General features: G+C 42.6%; 1 protein-coding gene across 12 annotated transcripts in view; it reads right to left on the bottom strand.

Moving 5' to 3' along the window:
* Nucleotides 1–16,782, bottom strand: part of LOC146683697 (triple functional domain protein) — a 78,916-nt gene extending 62,134 nt beyond the window's left edge. For 5 of the 12 annotated variants that reach the window (XM_085446795.1, XM_085446796.1, XM_085446798.1 and 2 more), the window contains exon 1: nt 16,065–16,781. In XM_085446795.1, coding sequence (XP_085302921.1) covers nt 16,065–16,134 — 70 coding nt within the window. In that variant the 5' untranslated portion in view covers nt 16,135–16,781. Of the gene's footprint in view, nt 1–16,064 lie in introns of all 12 variants that reach the window. The other 7 variants (XM_085446797.1, XM_085446800.1, XM_085446802.1 and 4 more) reach the window with 4 other exon arrangements.
* Between the last annotated feature and the right edge of the window lie 8,768 nt (nt 16,783–25,550).

Raw genomic sequence — 25,550 nt, 5'->3', positions numbered from 1 at the left:
CCGACTGTCTGGCTCACACTGACTGAACTGAGGTGAGTGTCTTAAAAACAATGAGCAATACCCAGCTGTCAAGGCTGCGTTGGAGAGTTTAGAGGCAGATATAGCTGCAGGGTGGAGAAAATGTTTAAATGTCAGAGGCCACAGAGAGAGCACTTAACAACATATTACCTAAGGGATCATCTGTGTGAGAGGGGTTTTTGTTGCTTGCCATGAATCATTACACAATACACAGATATTTGGGAAACAGAAAGTACCACTACTGACTGAATTAAGGGGTGGGAACTTGATGCAGTATAGTATAACGGTCTTTTGCGTGGTGATTTTGCATCCATAGAGGAATACCAAATACTACAAGAGGGCTCAAGTCTCATGATAGAAGGCCACCTTTCTGAAAACAGTCTCAGCCTGACTTGGACGGACTGCAGTCGCTCTCAGAGAAATTGTCAAAGCTTTGAAAATAATTCCTGTCTAATTTACAAATGCAGACAAATTATCAACATGTTGCCATCACTCTGAATGAGTGTGTCAATAAGCACAACACAAGGGGACTCAACTCCAGCACAGAACGAAGGATCAAACAGATGTGATTTTTTTGTTACAGTTAATATCTGTTTTATCAGAATCAGACTGCATATAATTGCCAACTTGACCCCATTCAGCCACAGACTGATATCAGACTGACTCAGGTATTGACCAACTTTAACTTTAAGGACATCATTTGCAGTTGGGGGAAAGAATAAAAAGGGGTATCTGTTCCCACTTTAAGCATCTTTATAGGTCCTGTGACGTACCCATCCCACTGACAGCATTTATCCTGGTGTTACTTCCACTGCAGCTGCACTGCCTAAACGCTAACTGATAGTTACAGTGGGGCAAAAAAGTATTTAGTCAGCCACCGATTGTGCAAGTTCCCCCACCTAAAATGATGACAGAGGTCAGTAATTTGCACCAGAGGTACACTGCAACTGTGAGAGACAGAATGTGAAAAAAAAATCCATGAATCCACATGGTAGGATTTGTAAAGAATTTATTCGTAAATCAGGGTGGAAAATAAGTATTTGGTCAATAACAAAAATACAACTCAATACTTTGTAACATAACCTTTGTTGGCAATAACAGAGGTCAAACGTTTACTATAGGTCTTTACCAGGTTTGCACACACAGTAGCTGGTATTTTGGCCCATTCCTCCATGCAGATCTTCTCGAGAGCAGTGATGCTTTGGGGCTGTCGCCGAGCAACACGGACTTTCAACTCCCGCCACAGATTTTCTATGGGGTTGAGGTCTGGAGACTGGCTAGGCCACTCCAGGACTTTCAAATGCTTCTTACGGAGCCACTCCTTTGTTGCCCGGGCGGTGTGTTTTGGATCATTGTCATGTTGGAAGACCCAGCCTCGTTTCATCTTCAAAGTTCTCACTGATGGAAGGAGGTTTTGGCTCAAAATCTCACGATACATGGCCCCATTCATTCTGTCCTTAACACGGATCAGTCGTCCTGTCCCCTTGGCAGAAAAACAGCCCCATAGCATGATGTTTCCACCCCCATGCTTCACAGTAGGTATGGTGTTCTTGGGATGCAACTCAGTATTCTTCTTCCTCCAAACACGACGAGTTGAGTTTATACCAAAAAGTTCTACTTTGGTTTCATCTGACCACATGACATTCTCCCAATCCTCTGCTGTATCATCCATGTGCTCTCTGGCAAACTTCAGACGGGCCTGGACATGCACTGGCTTCAGCAGCGGAACACGTCTGGCACTGCGGGATTTGATTCCCTGCCGTTGTAGTGTGTTACTGATGGTGACCTTTGTTACTTTGGTCCCAGCTCTCTGCAGGTCATTCACCAGGTCCCCCCGTGTGGTTCTGGGATCTTTGCTCACCGTTCTCATGATCATTTTGACCCCACGGGATGAGATCTTGCGTGGAGCCCCAGATCGAGGGAGATTATCAGTGGTCTTGTATGTCTTCCATTTTCTGATGATTGCTCCCACAGTTGATTTTTTCACACCAAGCTGCTTGCCTATTGTAGATTCACTCTTCCCAGTCTGGTGCAGGTCTACAATACTTTTCCTGGTGTCCTTCGAAAGCTCTTTGGTCTTGGCCATGGCGGAGTTTGGAGTCTGACTGTTTGAGGCTGTGGACAGGTGTCTTTTATACAGATGATGAGTTCAAACAGGTGCCATTCATACAGGTAACGAGTGGGGGACAGAAAAGCTTCTTACAGAAGACGTTACAGGTCTGTGAGAGCCAGAGATTTTCCTTGTTTGAGGTCACCAAATACTTATTTTCCACCCTAATTTACGAATAAATTCTTTACAAATCCTGCCATGTGAATTCATGGATTTTTTTTTCACATTCTGTCTCTCACAGTTGAAGTGTACCTCTGGTGCAAATTACTGACCTCTGTCATCATTTTAAGTGGGGGAACTTGCACAATCGGTGGCTGACTAAATACTTTTTTGCCCCACTGTAGATTCATTGCTGAAGTATAAGTGTTAAATCCTTCCAACAGATTAGGACTCCACTACTGGCAAAAGCAGTGTTGGTAGTGCTGAGCACTTTAAAGGAGGAAGAGGCAAGCTTAACAATATTGCTGTGTTTTAGAAGACTTTGACTGTTAAAAGAAAATATAAAAGAACAGAGCAATAATCCTCTAGTTGCACAGATAGAGTAATTGTTCTGTGCACGGCGGTGCAGGAAGCAGTCAAATACCCCCTGCAGATTCAGGTTAGAGCTGCAGTTTGTAGCCAACTTCTCCAAAGAGGAACGAGGACTACCATCACCAGCTGTGCGGTCTCTAACTGGGAGATGAGAGACTTAACCAAATAATCTAAAGTCCACGACAACAGTGACTGGACTTTCAAAATAAAAGGGAGCAAAACATGCACCAGTGTACTAACTGCGGATGACAATACATAAAGAGCTTTTTTGCCAAAGCCAACTGTTTTGCCAAGTTGCCAAATGCTTACACCGAACTTTGGCATTCCACCCAAGTAAAGTCTAAGCGTGGGAAACACTGCCTGTCCTGACAACTACAGTCAAGTAATTTTGTGTTGCTCATGGCTCCTGATATTTTTAGCAGTAGCCCTTAGATCTCAGGATAACACCTTCATACCAGCTTTATGAAGCTGAGATGAAAAACATCACATGTACGCTTGCTAATTTGTCAAAAGCAACGAATAATTGTTAATAACTTTATTTTACACCAAAATATGGAGATTAGAATCAGTAAAAAATATGTATGTCATATGTCTGAGATAATGAAATATATTTGCCAGCACAGCCGGTGTGCTTGCAGGATTGAGTAGTGATCAGGACAGAAACGCCACAATTTCTTCTTTCAGAATGATTAATTCTCTATAAGAAACATAAATATACATGACTTTCATCACTCCAACTGATCTGAGGTTCAAGGAATGTGACATTCCCACGTCCTCGTTTGTTCTTGGCATACGAACCTCACTATATACACGTGCTTACTTGCACACTACTGAGAGAAAGCAGTAAAATATACATGACCAACAGTCCGGAGAGCTTGGCGTTCACGCACACGCAAACACTCAGGTAAAACAGAGCTCTTATCTAACCCCAAACATCATTCACCATAACTCAAACATCAACCACACTCCAACGCTGCTCACCAGGAAACACGCCAGAGAAAGCTGACTCAATCTTTACTCAAAACCTCAACTGTGGCAGAAAAGAGGAAAATAAATGTTGGGAATGTACTTTATATTCATTTATCAATTACAGACGTGTTTCTAGCCACACTGGTATCTGCCCTCAGAATGGATCCCAGGTGTATCCATGCTGAATGCCAAAACAATGAAAAAAGCCTCGCTCTGCCCCCCAAGATCAGAGCTAAAGGCCACCGCTTTAAACTATTCTTCATTTCGGCTGGTACCTCTGGGACCATCTCAAGGAGCTCAGCAGTCAACAGCCTTTTGCTTTAAGACCTAAAAAGCTACAAATTGTGATGTTTGCAGTGAATTGGTTTCTTTTCTTTCTTTCTTTTTATTACTCGATGCTAGGAGAAAAAAAGGAGGTGAAAAGTAGTCAAAGGAAGTGAGCGAGATGGGGAGGGCAACAGTGAGATAGCAGTTTTGAATGCACTGGAGACCCAAAGAAAAAGGAGTACAATGGTCTTTCAGGACCTGTCCTAGTTCGCTTCACTCTCAGTCTTTCTGCTCTCAGAAAAAGCCCACAGATCCCGGCAAATATTTCAAACCGATCCAAATCAATTGTGAGGTAATTCAGTCTTTTTAGTGACCCCTTTCATTAACACAGTTTGCCACTCAAAGGTGCGCTTCTCTCGTTGTTTTTCCAACGTCTGCCTCTCTCGCTCTCTTTGAATTTCCCAGCTCTCTCTTCTTTCTCTTTCACCTGCACTGAGCAGACTCTCTTATCTCGCTCAAGCACAACCCAATAATCACTCCCTCGCTCCAAAAGCTGGCTGTTTATGCTCCTCTTAGGAGGTTGCATAAAGACAGCAGCTATCAGCAAACAAGATTTCACAGCAACTCGCAACCTGCGCCCGCCCCCCCCGACTCCTCTCCCCTCAAAACGTACCTCCTGTCTCCTTCTTCTCCATCCTCTCTCCATTTTTCTCTTTGCCCCCTCGACTCGCTCGCCTCTCTTGTTCCAGTTTGGGTTTTTTTTTTTAAGGAAGACGGCGGCGGGGCGGCAAATCTTTCCCGAGCTTGCGCCAATTAGGTATCGCGGCGGAGAAATTACAGAACGAGAGCGCGGTAGATGAGAGGGAAAAAGTGGGACAAGCTCCTTTTTATAAACACGCAGCGAGCGGCGAGAGGTTTGCATATGTGTGTGCGTGTGTGGAGGTGCGTGCGTGTGCTGTTCACTTGCTCCTGAGGGGGATTTTTAAAAAAGCCCAAATTATTTCCATTTGCACATCTGACAAACACTTTACCACACTAATGGCCTATATTTGGCATTATTATATTTAATTTTAAGCAACTTTAATTCAACAGGGGGAAAACAGTGCTTGTAAAGGCCAACTGCTGCTCGACACCCCTCCTCACTCCCGCCCGCCTTGTAAAAGTTTTAAAGACGAAAATACCTCGTTTTGCAGGTTGTGATTAACACGTATTCTCGTGGACAGCCACGCTGCTTCACGAGCAGCCCTTTAGCTCTGCCTCATGTTCACACCACACAGCAAAATCTGTTTGTAATGCAACCGAATGCAGAGCGTGATCCGCCCTTGAACTGCAGATTGCAGAAGCTCACTGTGGTTATTAGCTCTTATCAGCTGGCCTTTGCTCTTATCTGGGCGGTGACTTACACGCCTGTGCGAGCAGTAAAGGCTCAGTGAGAGTGCAGGCGTTTGCCGACCTGGTTTACATAGACCTGTTTGTACAAAAAATAAAAAAAACATAACACGTGGTCAGACAGGATGACATGGATAGCTGCTGTTGCCATGGTGACAGACTGAAAACTCAGTCTGGACATTAAAAAAAAAGGGAAGATAAAAAATGTCCCTATAGCACTAAAAGACTTTTCCCCCCTTTTTGTGCAAGTGTTAAACGTTCATACCCGGATACAGCGATGCATAAAACCTCAATGCTGCTTTAAATATGAAAACAAAGTATCCCTGGCACACTCAGTGTAGTTATAACTGTAGCTGCTCTGTGCAGAAAGTATTTTTCACTCATGAACAGATTAATTCGCATAAAATAATCTGTGTAAAGCATACCATTTAGGATTCTCTGTTTTATAAAGACACTGTGACAATTCTGGATACTCATATGAAAAAAACAAAAACCCCAAAACAGTTCCAAATAATGAAGTCAGCATCTGTGTAATTAATCCCTGCGAGCCAAAATCTCAGGCTTTAAACTCCTCTAAATGCTCCTTTTAAGACTCTTTTTGTTTTTTTGTTTGGCTGTAAATAAAGAAGGTGTACAACCACACGATTTTTAATCAAAGAACTTCTAAACACTCGTGAAGACGGACTCACTGAACTTCTTGTTTCACAGAGTTTACTCAAAAGACAGCCCAGAATGACAGGGCTATGCAGCTGCAGGAAACACTTTTAAACAAATATCTGTATGTTTTTAATAGATGGGGCAGAGATAATGGATGTATTTTAATTTTTAGACTTTTTACAGCTTTGACTGTAAATTATTAACAACATCACAGCACTACAAGCCGCTTTATGGCATCTGCTCTTTTGATTTTATGCACAAAGCCAGTACCCGGAGATGATCTCCACTAGTAGCCACCTGATAGCGGGCACCTCAGAGCAAAACAAGCAGCTGCTTGTTTTACACATATAAAAAAATGGTGTGATGCAACAGTGTTTCTAGAGTATAGTTAGAAAACGGTGCCATCAGTATGGAGTATATCCTGCTGTAAATCCATAACCAGCTGACCAATCAGCATTCATTCATCCAGAAACGGAGACAACATTTTTCTTAGAAGTAAAAGTTGTGCAACTTTTACTTTTAAGGCAACCGTCTCTGTTCTTGGTTTTTATCAAACTGTTCTCAGTTTCACTACCACTTGGGGAGCAGGTGGCGAGAGTTTGCAGATAAATAGATCTGTACCAACAACTGCAACAATCCGCTACTGACCAAAGCAATTGCAAGGAGGCTTTCAGTCAAGAGTTGTGCACCTCTTTGCAACCAATTTTACCAGTGAGAACAAGCAACCTCCAGTCCAGGATAAACCAGGCCCCAGTATAAAATAAATAGAGGTTATTTTGAACTGTCAATCATGCAAAGCTACTCTAACACTCCAAGAGAAAAAAAAGCTGAAAATTAGCTTGGTAGGACCCCTTTAAAGTTTTGCCAATTTTTATGTATATATGTGCAAAACTGTATTCATTTTCTTAAGCAGATGATGATAACTACTCTCATACCACTGAAACCCACAAACAAGCACCTGGAAGCAAAGGGATACAGCTAGCTTGGCACTGCTAACATTTACAAATCACCACATTATGTTTGTTTAACTCTACACACCCCCTCTGTGCGTGTGTAACTGTGGGTGGTGACTCACACAGATTTGCTCCACCCCTATGTGCACCAAACCCACACACACAGACTCACACCAAATCCACCCTTTGCTCCACCTCTATGTGCGCCACATACACGCACGCACACACACACACACACACACACAGTGTAATCCCAGAGAATAAAACGCCAGATTGGATTAGGTCAGCGTGTGTAATCCAATGAACTCTCACCTCTAAAATGCCTAATGCTGTTAGAGCTCACATCATCACACTGTCACACTGCTCGGCTGCCTAACACATCTGTACAGTTTAATCGTTCAGCATAAAGCACTGCACACATCTGGAACATAACTTCACTGCACATATACAGAAACACCCCCCTACTTAAAGATTTCCAGAACTAGTCCTCCCTGATTGGTAAGCTCCTGCAGAACATTTTGCATTGGCATGTATGGCACATCTGAAGACGTACAAAACTAGTTTATCTGCATTTGACTGTTGAGGAAGTGAGCGTTGTTCCCTCTGAAAAGAAATCTAAGGCTTTTTGTTCGAGTTTAGGTATTATATTACTGTGTACAACTAAAAGTTCACACTGACATCATTTCTCCTTTAGGCTACAAACAAATCAAGTGACGCTGTTTGTTCTACTTCGTGGCTCTTGATGGCTTCACTCACTGCCTTCTGATTGAAAAATTACAGCCTTTATAGTCCAGCCAGTCATCTGTGAGTCGGGTTTTCCGATCGTTTCTGCAGTGGACCCCAAGTCTTTCAGGTCAAACAATAATCTTTCCCTCTTTGTCTGTTACTATGATATTTCCCAATATCCATTTATCCATTTGGCACAGGAGAATTGTGCGTCTAATCTCCTTTCTGGACTGCATTTTAAAATTGCTGATCAGTTGGTTATAATCTCATAAAGTTCTCCCTTTTTTTCCCTTCAATCTATTTGCTCGTAATTGATAAACTTGGTACAGTTAAGACAAGACGACCATTAGAAAGTCACCTCTTGGTTCATCTCATGACATTAATTCAAATTCGACCAGAATAAAAAAATGCTAAAAAGATGGCGGGGGAGCAAATCTTGAGTTGGCACACTAGAACACGTCATTCCGACACTGAACCAGATGACCGGTCTTTACGAGCCTGTGATACGATACACAGATGAGCGGCAAATGCCTTGAGCGGGATGATGCAATGTGCCAGTTGGGCAGAAAGTTTACCCACAGATGTTAAGAGCCAAGCTGACAACCACAGCTGTGTGTTTAGCAACCTCATGCTAAAACCAGAGGCATGGACCTATAGTGACCAGTTGGCCAAAATTATTTGATTTTTTTATATTTTGGAAATGAAGCGCCTCCCAAAGTGTCCATTTAAACAACTCTCTGAGCTCACAGGCTCTCTTCACGCTCTTGATTCGCAGCTAGATTCTTCTTCTGCTTCTTCCAGATAGCTAAAAGCAACCTAATCCAGCCAATTTTTAGGGGTGGATTGCTGGACTGATGAAGGCTGGCTGAAAATACTTAACAAATTGTCCAACCCTAAAGTGCACTTTCTCCCTCTTCTTCTCAGCATTAATTTACTTTCTCTTTGCCGTCCTTGCTGGTGTGAGATTAGCTGCTTTTATGTGTCTGCGTTGTGATTGTTAAGACGACTGTTTGATGTTAGGATGGCTTTCGCAACCTGTTAATCATTTACCAAAACTTTGACGATAACGCCTCAGCTTTCAACAGATTACAGTTTAAACAAAACAAAACCCTCCCACAAAAAACAAACAAACAAACGAACAAAATATTAGCCTTCCTCTCAAACTGACCTCAGAGCAGATTTAGGGGGTCTGGCTTGCTCTGCAAAATGCCTTTAAAATTTAATGCGCCTGCACCTGTTACAAGGGGTGAAAAAGATTATGTGTTTACTTAGCTACTCATGGGAAATGTAAGCACTTTAAATTATTTAAGCCAAATTTTGCTAGCTGGCTGATTCTCAGCATTTTCTGAGCAAAAACACGAGTATATCACAGGGGTTATTTCTTATTTGGGACATGAAGCAAATGCTGGCACAAAAGCGATCACATATGGCTCTCAGTGATATTATTTGTTGTAGTTTTAGCACCAGATATAAAAATTTTTATATGTTGATGAAATCCCTTGAAATTTCCATCCTTATCCACGTGTAAAGACGTTTGCGCCCCTCTCTGCAGCACTAATGGTTTCCAAGTGCCTGAGCTGCTGGTCTTGTTGCCATGTGCTCCGCGTTATATTAGTGCTTCATTTTAAGGGATGAATGCCTTTCTAAGTGAAACATTACATTTTTAATGCCACAATAAAGAGAACAGTTCAAGCAGAAAGAGGCTTTTTTTTATCCTTGTGTTTTAGCCTAATCTCCGGCCCTTTTCAAAAAGGCTTTTTACTCAACCATCCATTTGCTTTTGATTGAAGCTGCTTCGGCAAATAAAAGCTTTAACTCTCATAACCATCATCTTTCCCTCCAGCTGGCTCCCATTTACTCTGCCCTTTTTACTCTCTTCTGCGTGGTTACTTTGAGATGCGTCGACTACCTGATTTTCATGTGTGCCTGAGTAAAACGAAAAACAGCCACCCTGTGTAGTGAAGCAAGGCAGAATGTAGCACGCCGTGACAATACCAACACAAATGACGGGGGTCAGTGGGAACAACAAATTGGGAGAAAGTGCTCGTGTGAGTTAGCGTGAAACGCCATTGACAGAGAACAGTGACTACTGGTTTCACAAAGAGTACTGCGAACCACGTGATGCCCGAGTGCAGAGACGAGTTCCACTTGATTACTCAGACGGAGCATCTCAACATTTGGGTTTCAAACGCACTGATTTCTATATTCTGAAACATTTAATGAATTCTGACTGAATTAAACAGTACAGCCATACACAACACACCTTTGCCATCTTCAGGATGCAAGCTTGTCATGTCTGCATTTGCCCCTTACTGTCCTATTACCTGATATTTGGCAGGTTATAGCTGTTTAATGCAAACACTTATTATTAAAACAAAGAATAAGAAAAAAAAAAACAGGTTAAAGTATATGCCTGTTTAACTGCTCGTTAATGCAAATATCTCATCAGCCAATCATGTGGTAGCAACTCTATGCGTTGGCTTGTAGACAAAGTCAGCAGGACCTGCTGTAGTTCAAACCAGAATGAGGGACTTCAGCAGTGACTTTTAAGTGACTTTGAACGTGGCACGGTTGTTGGTGCCAGATGGGTTGGTCTGAGTATTTCAGGAACTGCTGATCTGCTGGGATTTTCCCACACAACCATCTCTAGGGTTTACAGAGAATGTTCCGGAAAAGAGAAAATATCCAGTGAGCAGCAGTTCTGAATGAAAATGCCCTGTCGATGCCAGAGGTCAGAGGCGAATGGAGGACTCCTTGGAGATGATAGGAAGAGAACAGTAACTCAAATAGCAACTTGTTACAAGCAAGGTGTGCAGAAGAGCTTCTATGCACCAACAACATGCTGAACCTTGAAGCAGATACAGCAGCAGAAGACCACACTGGCCTGTTCTCCTGTCATCTAAGAGCAGGAAGCTGGGGCTCTAACCGGCACAAGTTCACCAAGATTAGCCAACAACAGACTGGAAAAATGTTGTCTGGTTTCAAGAGCTAAAATTTCTGCTGGAACATTTGGATGGTAGGGTCAGAACAACGTGAACCCATGGACCCATCCTGTATTAGTGGTTCGGCGTGGTGATGATGAGATATTTTCTAGGCAGACTTTGATACCAGTTGTGCATCATTCTAACGTCACACCTTGCTGAACATGTCCATCCCTTTATGCCCACTGTGTACCCACAGTCACAAAGCTCAAATCACCTCAAACTGGTTTCATGAAAATGAAAGGGCGTTCACTGTACTCAAATGGGCTCCACAGCCACCAGATCTCAATCATAGAGATCTGATGGAATGAGAGATTCCCAACATGGACGTGCAGCAACTGTGTGATGCTGTAATGTCAACATAAACCAAAATCTAAGGAATATCTACAGCACCTTGTTGACTCTATGTCTCAAAGAATTAGGGCATTTCGAAAGGCAAATGGTGCCCCTAATACAGTGGCCAATGACTCTACATGCTAGGTTGGTTTTTACAGAGGAGATTTTTGTAGCTAGTTCAACATTTTTATTTAATTCTTCCTCTTACAAGTCTCCAACATTTCTCAGAGAAAGTAAATAGATGCCTCAATTACAAATCAAACTATTGATTTGCTGATTTGCATTGATAAAAATTCAAATTGCAAATAGAAAGAAATGTAGAAAAATAAACCAGTTTGTGCAAATGAATGCAGTAAATAAAACTGATAAACTTAAATTTTAATAACTTGATCAATTAAAGAACAGAATTAATACCACTTCTTTGTTTAATTCATCTAGTCATTTATTTTGGATTTTGGCCGCTCTAGGCTAAAAGAGCAAAACAAAGTGACAACAACCTTAGCCTTGACTTATTTGTCTGTATTGATCTGCGATGCACCAATCCTTTCGTTTGCCTCCATCCAACAAACACGGGATGATAAAAGAAATCTGCTTTGTGCAGCATTAGGCTTTAGCCTCTGCTCTGCGTCTGACTTGGCAGCTTTAAGCCTGGAGGAAACCTTCACTGAGGGACCTCAATCAGTCTCCATCTCCTGGATCAATATCCATTAGTCTCAGAGAGAGCGCATGTGTGTGTGTGTTCGCATTGAGCGTGTGCAGAGATCTCAACCTGGGTGAATGGGCCTGAGTCATAAATGCAAACTCTGGATCACATTTCTCCCTCCCTCTTTCCCTGCTTGTCTGTTTCACTCAATTTCTTGCACACACAGACGCACACAAACACACGTACACACTGGTGTCCATTCAAACACAGGCCGACGTTATGAACGGTACTTTGTAGCCTCTAAATGTTCATTCACGAGGGGCCAGTAGTGAGGACTGTAAATTTTCCCGCTGCGAATGGTGCCCCAGCACTACCAACAAGTAATAAATGTATGAAACTGACACCAAATCAATCTCTGAGTCATCGTCGGTGTAGCTAAAGATACATTCGGAGTGGAATAATTTGAGGATTGACAACATGCCACAACAAAGCTCCCTGTATCACAGCTCTGAGGCCTTGGTATTAATTCCAGTCTGGGAGACAGAGAGGAAAGAGATAGACAGAGACGCAGGGAAGCATTTTTCTTTTTTAATATTAGTTGTCATTTTGCATCAGGACGGAGAGGACCGACACGACGCAGCATGAACGAACAGGGAGGGAAAACATGAAACAGACATCGGCAAATGAACGCTCAGCCAGCAGGCAGAGAGACAGACGGCCGGATGGAAGGCGAGAAAGGAAAGAGAGAAGACATGGGAAAGACAAACGCTAAAGGATGGAAAAAAAGAGACGAGGATGGAGCTGGGGACGGAAAGAAAAAAAAAAAAAAGCATAGCCTGCCCTGTGGCGAGACACTCAAACCTGTCAGAACAAGATTCCCACAAGTTCAGCAGCAAAACAAAAAAGGTGGAGAGCCCGAACGTGACACTTAAGCTCCCACCGAGCTGGCTGTATAAAGACAGTGGTAGGCTGAGGCCTGTATTAGTTTCAATACTGGTTTCACTACAGACATGGCTGACTCACAGCAATACAGGGATGCTCCATTTAAAAATGGTTTGAAACAATAAGAAAAAGCTCATTTATTATCAGACAGAACAGAGAAAGCTCAAGGAAGTGGAGACTGCACAGTGTGAACCAGCATATCAGACAAATAAGCATTTCCTTATACCCTAAAGAGCTGCACACTGGACGTGGCTCGCAGGTTGTTACCCAGTCCAGTTACATTTACAGTAAATCTCCATCCATAACTAGAATGATCTCATAAAGTAGGTGGTCTTGTCAATCACTGTCCTGCTGAAAGCAACCCTGTAAGTGCCGGACACACGGGCACTGAAACCTTTCCACTAGTACCTACTCGACTTGGCTCACCTTCGTTTTAGGATCTTCCACTCATATTCATATACGAGATGTATTGTTGAAATTGCCCTTCATTTCACGAAAATAAATATACTTGAGGGATTAAAAGTGTAGCTAAACTTCTGGTGCGGCCGACTCCTGATCAAAGTGGGCTTTAGTAAGGAAAACTGAGAATGTGCCGACTAAGAAAGTCTGGATGGATACAGATGTTTGATATTGTTTTTATACCTCCTTAATTTTTCTGTGTAATAATTAAGTTCCCCAATAAAACAGACCAGTTGTTGGGCATGAAGTCTTTCAGCTCTTAACTACAGTAAACTCTGAAAACTGAACTGACATAAACAAATATCAGCCGTCGATTTCAGACAAGAGGCCTAGTATCGGTATCACATCAGCTCATTTCTAAGGAAAAACAGGGATATACTTTCCCTTAACACAAACGGATACACACTCTTGTCACTCTTAGCTTCACATAGTGTTAAAAATCAGAAATAGTCGCCTAAAGTTTAAGGTTAGTGCTTGAACACAGGCAGGATTTGAATCTCTGCCCATTGACAGGTTGATTGAACGCATCAAGTACAGACTGGCCTGAAATATAAATGACACTGGTGTTAAAATATTCATACGATTAAACAAAGCCAGCTGCAGATAATGGCACGAAATGTTCATTCGCGACCGTCGAGTGTGTGATTTCTTCTCACTGTATCAACAATTTCAGTTCTAATAATTCGACAGAGGCAGCCCAAACCATGCTATGTTCAACCCCAAGCTCACACACACAACACAAGCTAATTATCGCTCTCACTGCTTCTCGCAGACAAACAAAAGTTAATATAAGGCTGAAGAGCTCTTTTGGTAACTAAAGAGCTATTTCTAAACTATAAATTAAAACTGGAGCAGATGGGCTTGTGGTAATAAGAACAGGGGGTGGGGTGGGGGGCATATCTAGAAATTTCAATTATACAATAAATAAATTAGGAATGGATCCGATTAACAGTGAGGCAGAATGGCTGCAGCTGTGCAACATCAACAAAAACACACAAAGTGCGGTCGTTAGCGAGTTACAGGATGCCTCTTCTTGCCTCTCTTTCCTTAAGAGGAAGCCATCAGATCAGCTCAATACGGATACCAAACTTCCCTCTGTGGCTTATTATCTCACTAGACACAAAACCACAGGAGCCGAGGAGGCTGAATGTCAATACGCTGCATTCTCATCCTTGTTTACAGCCCCTCTAAAGTGTACTTCAAAATCTACCAGACATGATGCTGTAGTAGAACATGCAGTAATTTTTGGCAGAGTACATTAGCACCCGCTGCATTTTATTCCTCATACACTTCACTGTTGTATATTTCTGTGTCAGGTACTAAAATGCATAGCACCTGAAAACAAACAAACAAACTGCAGATACCATTACACATGATACGCAACCAACAACCGATTCACTAAGAAGAAATGGTTTTAGCGCTTCTCAGCAGGTTACTCTTACAAACTTGCAGCGTGCAACAGTAACCACTGGGGTGTATTTAAGTGGAGTTAGATGATGACACTTGCAGACATGACATCAAGCACTGGATCTCAATCAGCAGCCCCTCTGAGACGAGCTAAGGGTTATCCAGCACATGCAAGAGGATTTTCAACGGGATTTTCACATGAAAGACCCACAAACACTGCAGGCAGACCTTCAGCATTTCATTCGAGTATATTGTGATTATCTGTACAAACTGTGTGTTTCATGCTGCACGTTTACTGACAGCCATGCATAACAAACGCCATCCTTGAGTCACGTTTTCACGGTGTCAAATCGTGAAAGTGATATCAAATCGTACGGCCTGTATTCCACTGTGCTCAGACGTCCGGTAGTGTCCCCAGGAATTAACATGTTTTATGAGCTATTGTTGGAGCCGATGCAATGACTGTAGGCCCGTGTTAAGACTTCAACACAGTCCTCGCTGACAAATTAGCCTGCTTAGCTAATGCTAGCGATTATGCACATGCGACGGGGTAACATCTTTATATTGAGATAATAAAGTGTGTGTTACATGGAGAAATGTGTGTCACTGACATTCGGAGGTTTGACCGAGGAAAAAGACGCTTTCGCTTCTGCTAGCCATGTTACAAAACTAGCTTATCCTGCACAGTGCACACCCAGGCTATACGTGCCACGCCGGGTATTGTTTACATAGCTTGCGCCGTTGTGCTATTTTTTTGACAGCATGGAAAACTACAAACAAAACCGACTTGACGGAATACCAAAGCTAAGCGGACACTCCTCATATACGTTTCCTCCCAATACACAAAAAAACCACCCACCAACAAACCAGCTTTAACTGCCAGGCTAACTAAGCTAAACCAGCTAGCGAACAGGATTCACCAAATCTGATCAGGATTCACTAGCTCTGAGGTTAGCAGCACTGGTAGCTGCTGTTGGAATAAGCAAGCTCCTGGGTCTATTATCGGACAGCTGTGTACGGCTCCATGTCTCTTTCTAATAAACTCTAAAACTACTCCGCTAGCTTAAACCTAAATATACATTAAAGTTGTCCCACTTTAAGCTTAATTAACACCAATAACCAAAAGTCGGCAGAATCCAAACCAGTCAGGCTGCGTTTGAATAGAAAACGCATATTTACAATTGCTGTTTTACCCCCTTCTTTTATTTCTCCTAACGCCAGCCTGTGCCATTTCACTTATTTTTGCTGTCAGTTTACATCGATGTGAGTGGTTTTAAGTTATTGGATCGGGAGGTTGGTAACACGGAGTGCTGCACTTCTTAAAATACTGCAATATCTAGGCGAGGTGTCCGGAGATGGAACTCTGGTCATTAGCAACCCGGCAAGCGTTGTCTTTCCATAGTCTGGTTGAGCTATAGGATGCAGCTGCTCAGAAAAGGAAGTCAAGGAACATATTTCGGAGATGCCCGCAGCTGTGTGGGTCACTGGCATTTATTGTGAGTTTCATTTATGTCGACAGTTATGAAATTCAATGGCTAAAACCTCCCATATTCTTCACTGTGCGAGCCCCAAACCTTTCAACATGGACAGGAAAAAATGTCCCTCACAGAGCTGGACCAGAGGAGAGCTCTCCGCGGAGCTCAGTCCGACCTCTCCCACTCTTTTCCTGGGCTTACCGGTTTTGAAGAACGCCTCTATGTCGCTGGCGTCCTTCGTGGTCTCATCCGCTCCTTCCCCGGAGCTCATGGCTGCCACAACCCGAATCTGGAGCTCGGTATCTCCCAAGTAGAGCCCCCCAAAATATCGACAAAAAGATGGCACACAATCACTCCTGTCCTGACAAAAGCGTCATTAAAGCCACACGGACGGTTGCGGGGAGTCGTTGACGCTAGCAGTGCCATCTGCAGACCTCCATCTTGGGGTAACGTAATTGGAAACGATCAGCCGGGGGCACCGGGTTCCTCCTCGGAGTGGAGCCGAGGGGAGAGTCGCTGGAGCGGTGACGGGAGGGGGGGGGACGGGAGGGGCTGGGTCGCTGCTCGGTGAATCTCCGTAAGCTTTCGGAAATGAGCAGAGGCTGGGTCATCGACGAACGACGGCGGTCACAGTTAACGCGTGTGCGACCAACTTACGGCGAAATATAGGTCAAAAAAGCCGACACACAAACACTGAAAAGAAAATAAAGTCCGACGGTTGTGGTAAATACGTAAAAAGGACCCGTTTAAAAGCTGTCTAACCCACACTTTCGGGGAAAGCACCAACTTTTATGGAGAAAAAATACAACCGTTCCACATGGTTCAAGTGCTCCTGATTGTTTCAGCGACTCAACCATAAAAAGTGTATAAATGTTACGTTAGCCTACTGAAAGCAAAGAGCAGAGATAAGATAACCTCCCGGATACAGCCATACATGAAAGGTCCTCTGTTTTGATTCAGGCCATCTCATGATAATATTTTCCCGGAGCGCTGATTGTGACCTGGACTACTCACGCCATCTGCCGGCCAATCCTGGAAGTGCTGCTGTATCAAGCAAGACATTTACCCCCCCACTATAACGTCTACAGCAGGGGTGTCAAACATAAGACCCCGGGGCCAGAATCGGCCCCTCAAAACACTCCCACTTGGCCTACTGGACTATATTTTAATACATTTTACAGCTTGTCTTACTGATAAACACTTCCTCCAGTCTTTCATACTACACCAAAGTAACACATACGTGACAGAAAAGTTCTTTTTTTTCTCAACTGCTTCACAGTATGTGGCAAAGCTGCTGTAATATGTTAAGAATGTGTCTCAACATTTATACTTTTCTTCAAAGATTTAATTTAATTCACTGAAATGAGCATGTGCATGTGTCCTAATACAGGTTGTGCTTTTCTATCGGATGGTACTTGATGGGCTGTCCTCCATAAAAGAGCAAAGTAGACAGCTGCAAAAGAAAAAAAGTGCATTTTTGAGTCAATATCCAGCCAAATTTGATGGAAAACAACAACAGTGAAGTATAGAGCTGCAGAAAACAATGTACAGTGACAGATAAATTGTAAATACATAACAAGAACTAAAAAGTAGCATTATAACTGATGGTATTCCTTATTTTCCTTATATGAAATTCAATCAAAACAAAATGAATTACAAACATAGAATTACTAAATTATTATTAAGTAAGCTCATAAAACAAATAAAACAACCAAAACACATCCAACATACCACTTATTCTATGTTTATAATAAGTTGTTTGTTTGTTTTTTAGAAATAACACAAGTATGGCTCACCCATAGAATAACGTTTAAACTATGTAATGCGTGGTTTTCATCAGCTTTCATCGCCTCTGTCAGTGCGCCCCAGGGTGGCTGTGGCTACAATGTAGCTTGCCATCACCAGTGTGTGAATGTGTGTGTGAATGGGTGGATGACTGGATATGTAAAGCGCTTTGGGGTCCTTAGGGACTAGTAAAGCGCTATATAAATACAGGCCATTTACCATTTACCACTGGTAGCTTTGATGTGACGACCACAAGTGTGGGAGCAGGTTAGGAGCAAAAAACTCAAATTTCCCAAATTCAGTAAAAACACTGAAGTTTGAAATGCTCCAGGCCATTATTGATTGGTCAGATGCAAATATGTCACTATCTGTCGCACAACCTGATCTTTGCTGATTGGCTGGGAGAAATCCATGTTTTTCTAATAATCTCACAGTGGGTCATGTGGAGGGATAACTTAATCATGTCTGCACTATATTTGTGAATAAGAGTCATGGTTCATTGTTTTTTGATGACAAGCAACAAAATAGCAGGAAGCTATGAAAGCTGAGCTGTAACTGTGGTGAGGGGCACTGGTGTCAAATGAAGATTTGAGCTGCAGTAAAGGCAGGATTCATGTGCATTTTTGTGAAATGAAGATCGATGAAGTAATGTAAAACATTCAGATACATCCAGATGAACAAATGGATGACATAAGGTCTTATAAGACTGAGCCATCACTTGACTCTGCGAGGGACAGCAGGCCTGACCGAGAACATAGCTTGAGCTCATCAAGCAGAGGTCTTCCAGCTTCACACAGCTGATGTTTCAGTTTAAAGTAGACTGGTTTTGCTCCCTTTGCCCTTCCTTTGAGCTCGCTTTCTTCTGATTGGCCTCTCACAGGCCAAAGCCTTGAACAGCAGCTGGGTGTGGCTACTGTGACTCACACTAACCTAGGTGTTCATTGTTTGTATGGTTTCTAAGCTCATCTTCTCTCTTTCCTTTCACTCTAACCGGTTAAGTCGGACGTCTGTCGAGCCAGAGGCTGGTTCTTCCTGTCTCTAGGAAGTGTTGTTGTTGTGTTTTTATGCTTGCTTACACAAGGAGGACCAGTTTGTTTTCTATAACATGAACATTTCTGTGTAACCTGTGAAAGTAATACACAAACAGACCCTTACCTCCTACACCCATATACGCAGCATGCTATCAAATAATTGAGCAAGTGAAAACAGTTATATTGACGTCTGAGGAGGTGTAGTGTCCCACAGCAAAATTGATTTATCAGTGGGATGACATTATAATGTACTCCTGACTGGAGTTCAGCATGAAAGTGACCTTTAGCTGTAATGTATTCGCTGCACTAGGTTCAGGACTGGAGATGCTCTGCAGTCTTTCCTCTGAAGCAGCTGTTAACAACATGATTTCAAATGCAGATCTACAAGTAAAGATGCATTTTTACCTGTGTTTGCAAAATGAGAAAAAAAACAACAAAACAAAAACAAACTATGATGCATGTGCTCACAGTTTACGGCCTTTTACGTGTGGAATTCAACTTTGGACCGAGTTTATTTTTTCTGCCCATTCATTCATTAACAAAAAGTTAAAAAAAAAAAATCCCTCTGAAATGAGAACTATTCTTGTTCCTTGTCTCACTTTAAAACAGGTGTGTCAAACATCAGGTCTTGGGGTCAGAAATAGCCCACCAGAGACTCCAATCTGGTCCGCTGGACGACTTCGGAAAACATGCAGGAGGGCAGACATTTGAGACTGTATTTTCCTAGGTTTTAAAGCTTTTATTAATGATAAAGACTTCCTCCATGGGTGCTCACACTTCACCAGTGGTAATAAGTAATACATAAACAATTAACTAACAGGGAGTTTCTGTTTTTCCACAATCTAGTACAGACATTTATGACATTTACATTGGCTCTAGCCCACTTAAGAGCAAAGTGAAATTAGGTTGACACCTGTGCTTTAAAGCAGATGATGAGTGTCAGTGGCTTAATGTGCATCCACTACAGCTGATGTCATTCCCAGCCTCTTACCTGTAAACCCAGTAAGACAAAGACCATGTCGGAGTTTGTGTTAAACATCACAGACCTCTGTGCTGATATCATAAGAAATAAATGATCTTCTTCGCTCACCAACAGCTGATTTAAATAAAGTATGTTGGCATTTTAAATCAGCAAGTGAAGCTCATTTATTACCTACTTTGCCTTCTTATGCAGGCGCTCATGTGTTGCTTGTGAAACATCCAGAAGGGGGCAGGCTGACACTAGTGACTGACTGGTCTTCTTCCACATGGGTATGTAAGGTTTTACATATCAGGATATAATAAACATCATGTGGTTCTTAGCGGGCCTTAAAATGAGGGTGAGTGGCATCCAAGTGCTGCTAATCAACTGCATTTGATAAACTGATTAAGGTGGAAAAATATCATCAATGACCTTAAGGAAGCTGTCTGGCTCATCTACAGAAGATCTTTTCCAAACATTCTGAACAGAAAGAGATTATTCAGGAGCGGTGAACATTAAAGCTTGTTGCCAACCTTCCCAGCAGTGGATGTCTCGGTGAATTCACCCCAAGGTCAGACCAGCCAGTGCTCAGAGAAACTACAAAAAACCCAAGACTCTACAGGCCTCAGTTATGTTAAATGTTAGATTTCATGACAGTACAGTTAGAAAGAGACTGAACATGTATGGTCTGATTTGAAAGGTTTCCAGGAAAAAGCCTCTTTTCTCTAAAAAGAACATGGCAGCGCAGCTTAGGTTTGCAAAGTTGCATCCGAACAAACCCTAAGACTTCTGAATCTTCTCAATGCTTGGCGATAATGCACAGAGTCGTGTTTGCAAAGAAACAAACATGCCATATCAGCACAAACACAGCCACGGGACCTGGACACTGTGCCGTCACTGAGTCGGCCATGATGTCCTCTGTGTACCAAAGTCCAAGGAGCTTGGAAAGAAAAGCGTCTGGACTTCTTTAAGTTTCTTCAAGTTCTCAGATGAAAGGAAGAAACTTAAAGTCCAGATACTTTTCTTTCCAAGCTCCTTAGACTATGATGACCTGGATGACTGAGAACTTTCACAGACACTTTGTATACCAAAGTATTCTAGAGTCAAATGTGTGAGGCCATCTCTCTTAAAGCTAACACTTGGCCGAGCAGCCGTTCTACAGCAGCATGGCTGGAAAAGACAAGAATCAAGGTGTTGCAATGGCACAATCAAAGTCCACACTTTAACCCCGTTAATGTAGCAGGACCTTAAGAGAGCTGTGGATAAACAAATGCTTGCAAACCTCATTGAAGTGAAGCAACACTGTAAAGAAGAGTAGGCCAAAATCCCTCCACAACAATGGGAGAGACTAAAACTTTCAAACTTAACTGAGAGAGGAGGTACTTGCTTTTAAATTAAGCGGCTGTTATTAATGATTTAAATTTTTTTTTTTTTTAAAAAAGAGCTCGAAATCTCTTGCAAAATTCTTCTCATATAACCTTTTTGTCTCTTCTTTGAACAAGAAACTACACCAATAAAGACATCATGCCTGGAGAGATATGTGACCAGTCAGTTAAAGGTTGCAACTTTCTCTAAAATCTTGTTTTCAGCGTGAACCAAACTGCTTTTGTATTGATACTGAATGAGAAAAACAATTTTGAAGGCCTTTAATTGTGAGTCCAAAGTTGATTTCGTTAGTACTTTAAATCAGTTTGGATTAGAATTTAAAGTGATGCCTGTATCGTTTCTAATTAGCATTTCATGAGTCATTTGCTGCTCAGGTGAGTTATCATTCTGTACAACGCTTCTGCAAGAAAACCCCTCATCATCAGCTGAAGCTGTGCATCCGGCCTCGCACAGATGAGGACTTCAAATACCCAACGCTGCTCTGAATGACATAAACCAGGTGGATATGCCACATTTCATTCCGCATTAATAAAACACGATGTGAAGAGATGGGATGAAACTATACAGATGAGAACGCGGCTCTGTGGTGGTGATCTCTATTTAATAACTCGGAACCACCAAACGGCTGACTCCTTCCTTCAGGTTGTTTCATTCCCACAGTAACCCCTGCCAAATAGCAATATATCCCTCTGAAATGTCAGCAGTAATTACTCCTGTGCTCTGAGACAACCTCTGAAATGAAATGAAAGGAAGCGGGAAGTGATGGGGCTCTGTCTGTCCCCCCCCCACCTTTTGTTTGCACATCCCCGACTTTCCTCTACGTCACGCCTATTGAACTGTGCCACCGAACCTCTGCGTCAGAACCCGGGCTCCCCAGATCTGCTGCAGTCAGGGCCAGCTAACAGCAGAACGGTGTCCTCTCATTGGCCGTCTCCTGCTCCTCCGTAACAGTTACGTGGAAGGAGAGAAAGACAAAAGGGTGGGTGAGACTGGCACAGCCACAGAAACAGAAGGTGTGTCAGTGCATCACGGCTGCTAAATGGAAAAAGGCTGAGAGGTTAACTGGACTGTCATGTCTCTAACAAAAAGCTTTCTTTCAGTTGACTATTACTGTGCAAGACACACACGTGCACACTCTGCACACTGATAGATTAAAGCGTGCATGTGCGAGAAGCTCCTTTTGTGGTCATTTCTGTGCAAAAGTTAGTGTTTTGTCCCATCATAAAGAGACTGCTTTGGTAGCACGTGCAAATGTTTTAGGAAATGTAGACAGGTGACTGAGTTGTCTACAATTTGGATGGACCAATATCGGTCGCTGAAGAAAACAGACAGCGTTCCAATATGTGCTGACATTTCTCTGTATAACTGTCAAAATCTGCAGGGGCCAGTGGTATAAAATACAACAGCAGCATGCAGGAGATTCAACAAAACACCAGCATTAACCTGGGAAAGGCTGTAACTCGCCCAGAATCTTTCCTCCATGTTTTTGAGTCACTGAATAAACCGTTTCCTCCAAAATGACAGCACATTTTGACAACATATAACCCGGGGTGATCAAAATGTTTGAGAAGGAATCTGGAAGAGTGCTCCTTCACTGACACCGAGTGTGCTGTCTTTAAACGAGGACATTTCTAAATAAAACTAACCTCTGTCGTGGATCAGAGGGAATACTCTTAAGATGCTGATTTCCACAGCATGTTGCTATATTTAGAAAAAAGAGCACTTATGTTTGCATAAACTGAGAGGAAAAATATTTGCCTTTTTTAAATATTTATGTTTGAATTTTGCTTTTAACTGACAGTTGAGCAGTGATGAGCAGATAGAAAGGGAGGGCAGGCGGAGGCATACAGCAGACGGCCTCAGATCGGGGCTGATCGGCAGCTGGCAGCAGGTTCGCTCCTCGACCAGTGAGCCAAACTGACACCCGAGGAAAAATATCTTTCATCCAATGGTCACAGTTCAATAAATTATAATAAACAGCCCCCTCCACCCACAGCACACACATCCATCCTCTGCACTCTTCTGTATCTTCTATTCTCTTTCCTTCTCCTTACTAAACTGACTAAGTGACCAATTTATTAGGTATACCTTGCAAATACTAGGCTGGACCCCCTTTTCATGTTTTAATGCAGATTTTACAGCTGCACATCCACGATCTGAGTCCCCCACTCCAGCTCAACCCAAAGATGCTCTACTGTGGAGGTCGTTTGAGTACAGCCTCAAACGGCCTCCACAGTAGGAGGAGGCCGTCTTGTCGTGTTCAGGAAACCAGTTTGAGATGATTATTTGGAAGCAGCCATCCAAAGATGGTCAGCATCAATACTCAGAGAGGCTGTGATGTTTAAATGAGGCTCAGTTGGTACAAAGAGGCCTAAAGTGTGAAAATCCCAGTAGATCAGCAGCTTCTGAAATCCTCAGACCAGCTCATCTGGCAACAGCAACAATAATACATTCAAAGTCACTTTAATGACCTTTCTTCTCCTTTCTGATGCTCAATTTAAACTTCACCAGACATGTCTCCATGGATAAATGCATTAACCCTGGAGAACCCATGGGGTCAGAGCCGACCCCATTGGTTTACTAGGGAAACCATGGGGTCCTGCCATGTGGTTAACTGATCAGATATTAACATTAATAATGAGTTCAACAGGTGTACCTAATTGGGCTTCCTCCTGGATGGGTAGCTGCTGTTCACCTGAGCAGACCCCGCAATGTTTCGCTGTAAACCAGCTGTTGAGGTGCCGTTGCAGTAATGCTGTATGAATATGTTTTACGAGACTCGCATAAGTGACTCGACTTTGAAGACTAGATGGACTCCACTCTGCACTCACACTTAAATAATAAACAATGCCAACATGTTTTGGAGAGGAGAACTATTCAGCAGATTGAAATATTACCCACTTATTCCTTCCAGACTTCGTTTGTGCCAGAATGTCCTAAAATGAGAGAAGTGAAAGATTCTTTTTATTCCACGTACACAAGTAACAGACAGTTTTCATAAACAGTTTAGGGGGCACGCCTTGTCCTCTTCCTGCCTGTAGAAGAGGAGTGAGGATGTGAAAGACAACAGAACACAAGAAGGCACAGAAGATAGTTGTGGTGCACTCTCCAGCTCTTCCTCCCTAAGGAATGCAAAGAATAGCACTGAAGAGGATCTGTGATCAAACTAGAGGGCCTGGATGTCCACTAATCCACAGCACTGTTGTATTGTATGTATGTCCTGTTGTATGTGATATAGTATTGCATACAGTAGGCAATGCTTTGTTTCGTTTTCACCGAATGTGTTATTTTGGTACTGACAGTTTATGTGTTGGTCTGTTCAGGGCTATGACTGCTGTCCCGTGTGATTGAACAAATGTCATTTTGACACTAGAACTAAAGGTTCAGGGAGAGTTAGTCCCCGTTGCACACTAACTGTAGCTTTTCTGAAAATCCATCTTCAGGGTTGAGACCTTCAAAAACTATGTTTGAAGTCTTGTATTTCTAGCAGCTTTCTCGGTTTAGCCGCTGAAATCAGTCTGCCACGATGAACTCGAGGTGCACCATCTGTATCTTTATGCAGTGCTGAGGGACTGAGAGGTTATTTATACTTAATCTGAAGCCCCAGCAAATTGGGCTTCCTTGTCAGCCGTAACATAACCGCATACACCACACCGCGCTTGAGGCGTAATCTGTCCGCTGTTATAAACTAATTCTGCTGCCAGACTCACACAGCAGATGCAGTGAGAGACCTTCTGAAGGGCCTCCGAGGGACAAGTGTTATTAGCATAAAGGAAGACAGTGATGCAGCTGTGCAAAGATGTGCCATCATTTGATTTTCCACCGCTGACTCTTAACAACCTTGTAGCAGTAATTCAACTGTGTACCGGCTGAGAACAGCAGGCTTTCAGTCATTTATAGAATTTGGGTCAGTAGACCTTCCTGTCTTTAACTTTAGTTAGAAAATATGGTGCACCATAAACCAGTTTCATAAACAAATGAAATCACAAGATTGTACTGGCCTCTCCACGAGTTGCAAATGAGCAATTATAGAATTGTTGATAATTAATGGCTGCATTAATGCAGCTGTGACAGTTAATAAGAAAAGCCCCCGTGGTTTGGTATCTTCTTCCAGTCACAATAGCTGAGAAGTCAGAAAATTAGACACCAGTAACGATTTCCCCAAGAGGTCGTTTAACAGAGTGTGACTTTCAAAATGTGTCCAAAGGCCAAAAGCAGCCAATGGAAATATCCCCTCGCAGCTGATAGTTTGGTACCAACATACATCTATGTGTCACAATGATTTATTGCGCGTTGGGATCTTGTACTAATAACACACACACACACACACACACACACACACACACACACACACACACACACACACACACACACACACACACACACAGAGAGAGAGAGAACAAACTCAGTTGAGTTAACTGTGTAAAACAGGGATGTCAAACTCATTTTTCAGAGGTTTAACTCCACACTGACTTCCTGCAAAAATCTCAATATAAGAAAAAGGAGGAACTTCAACAGCACATC

This window comes from Copadichromis virginalis, linkage group LG22 (assembly GCF_057382275.1).
Source record: "Copadichromis virginalis isolate Kocher_CV1m ecotype Utaka linkage group LG22, C_Virginalis_male_GT1.1, whole genome shotgun sequence".
In the NCBI taxonomy this organism is placed as follows: Eukaryota; Metazoa; Chordata; class Actinopteri; order Cichliformes; family Cichlidae; genus Copadichromis; species Copadichromis virginalis.
This window is presented reverse-complemented; position numbering and strand designations above follow the sequence as displayed.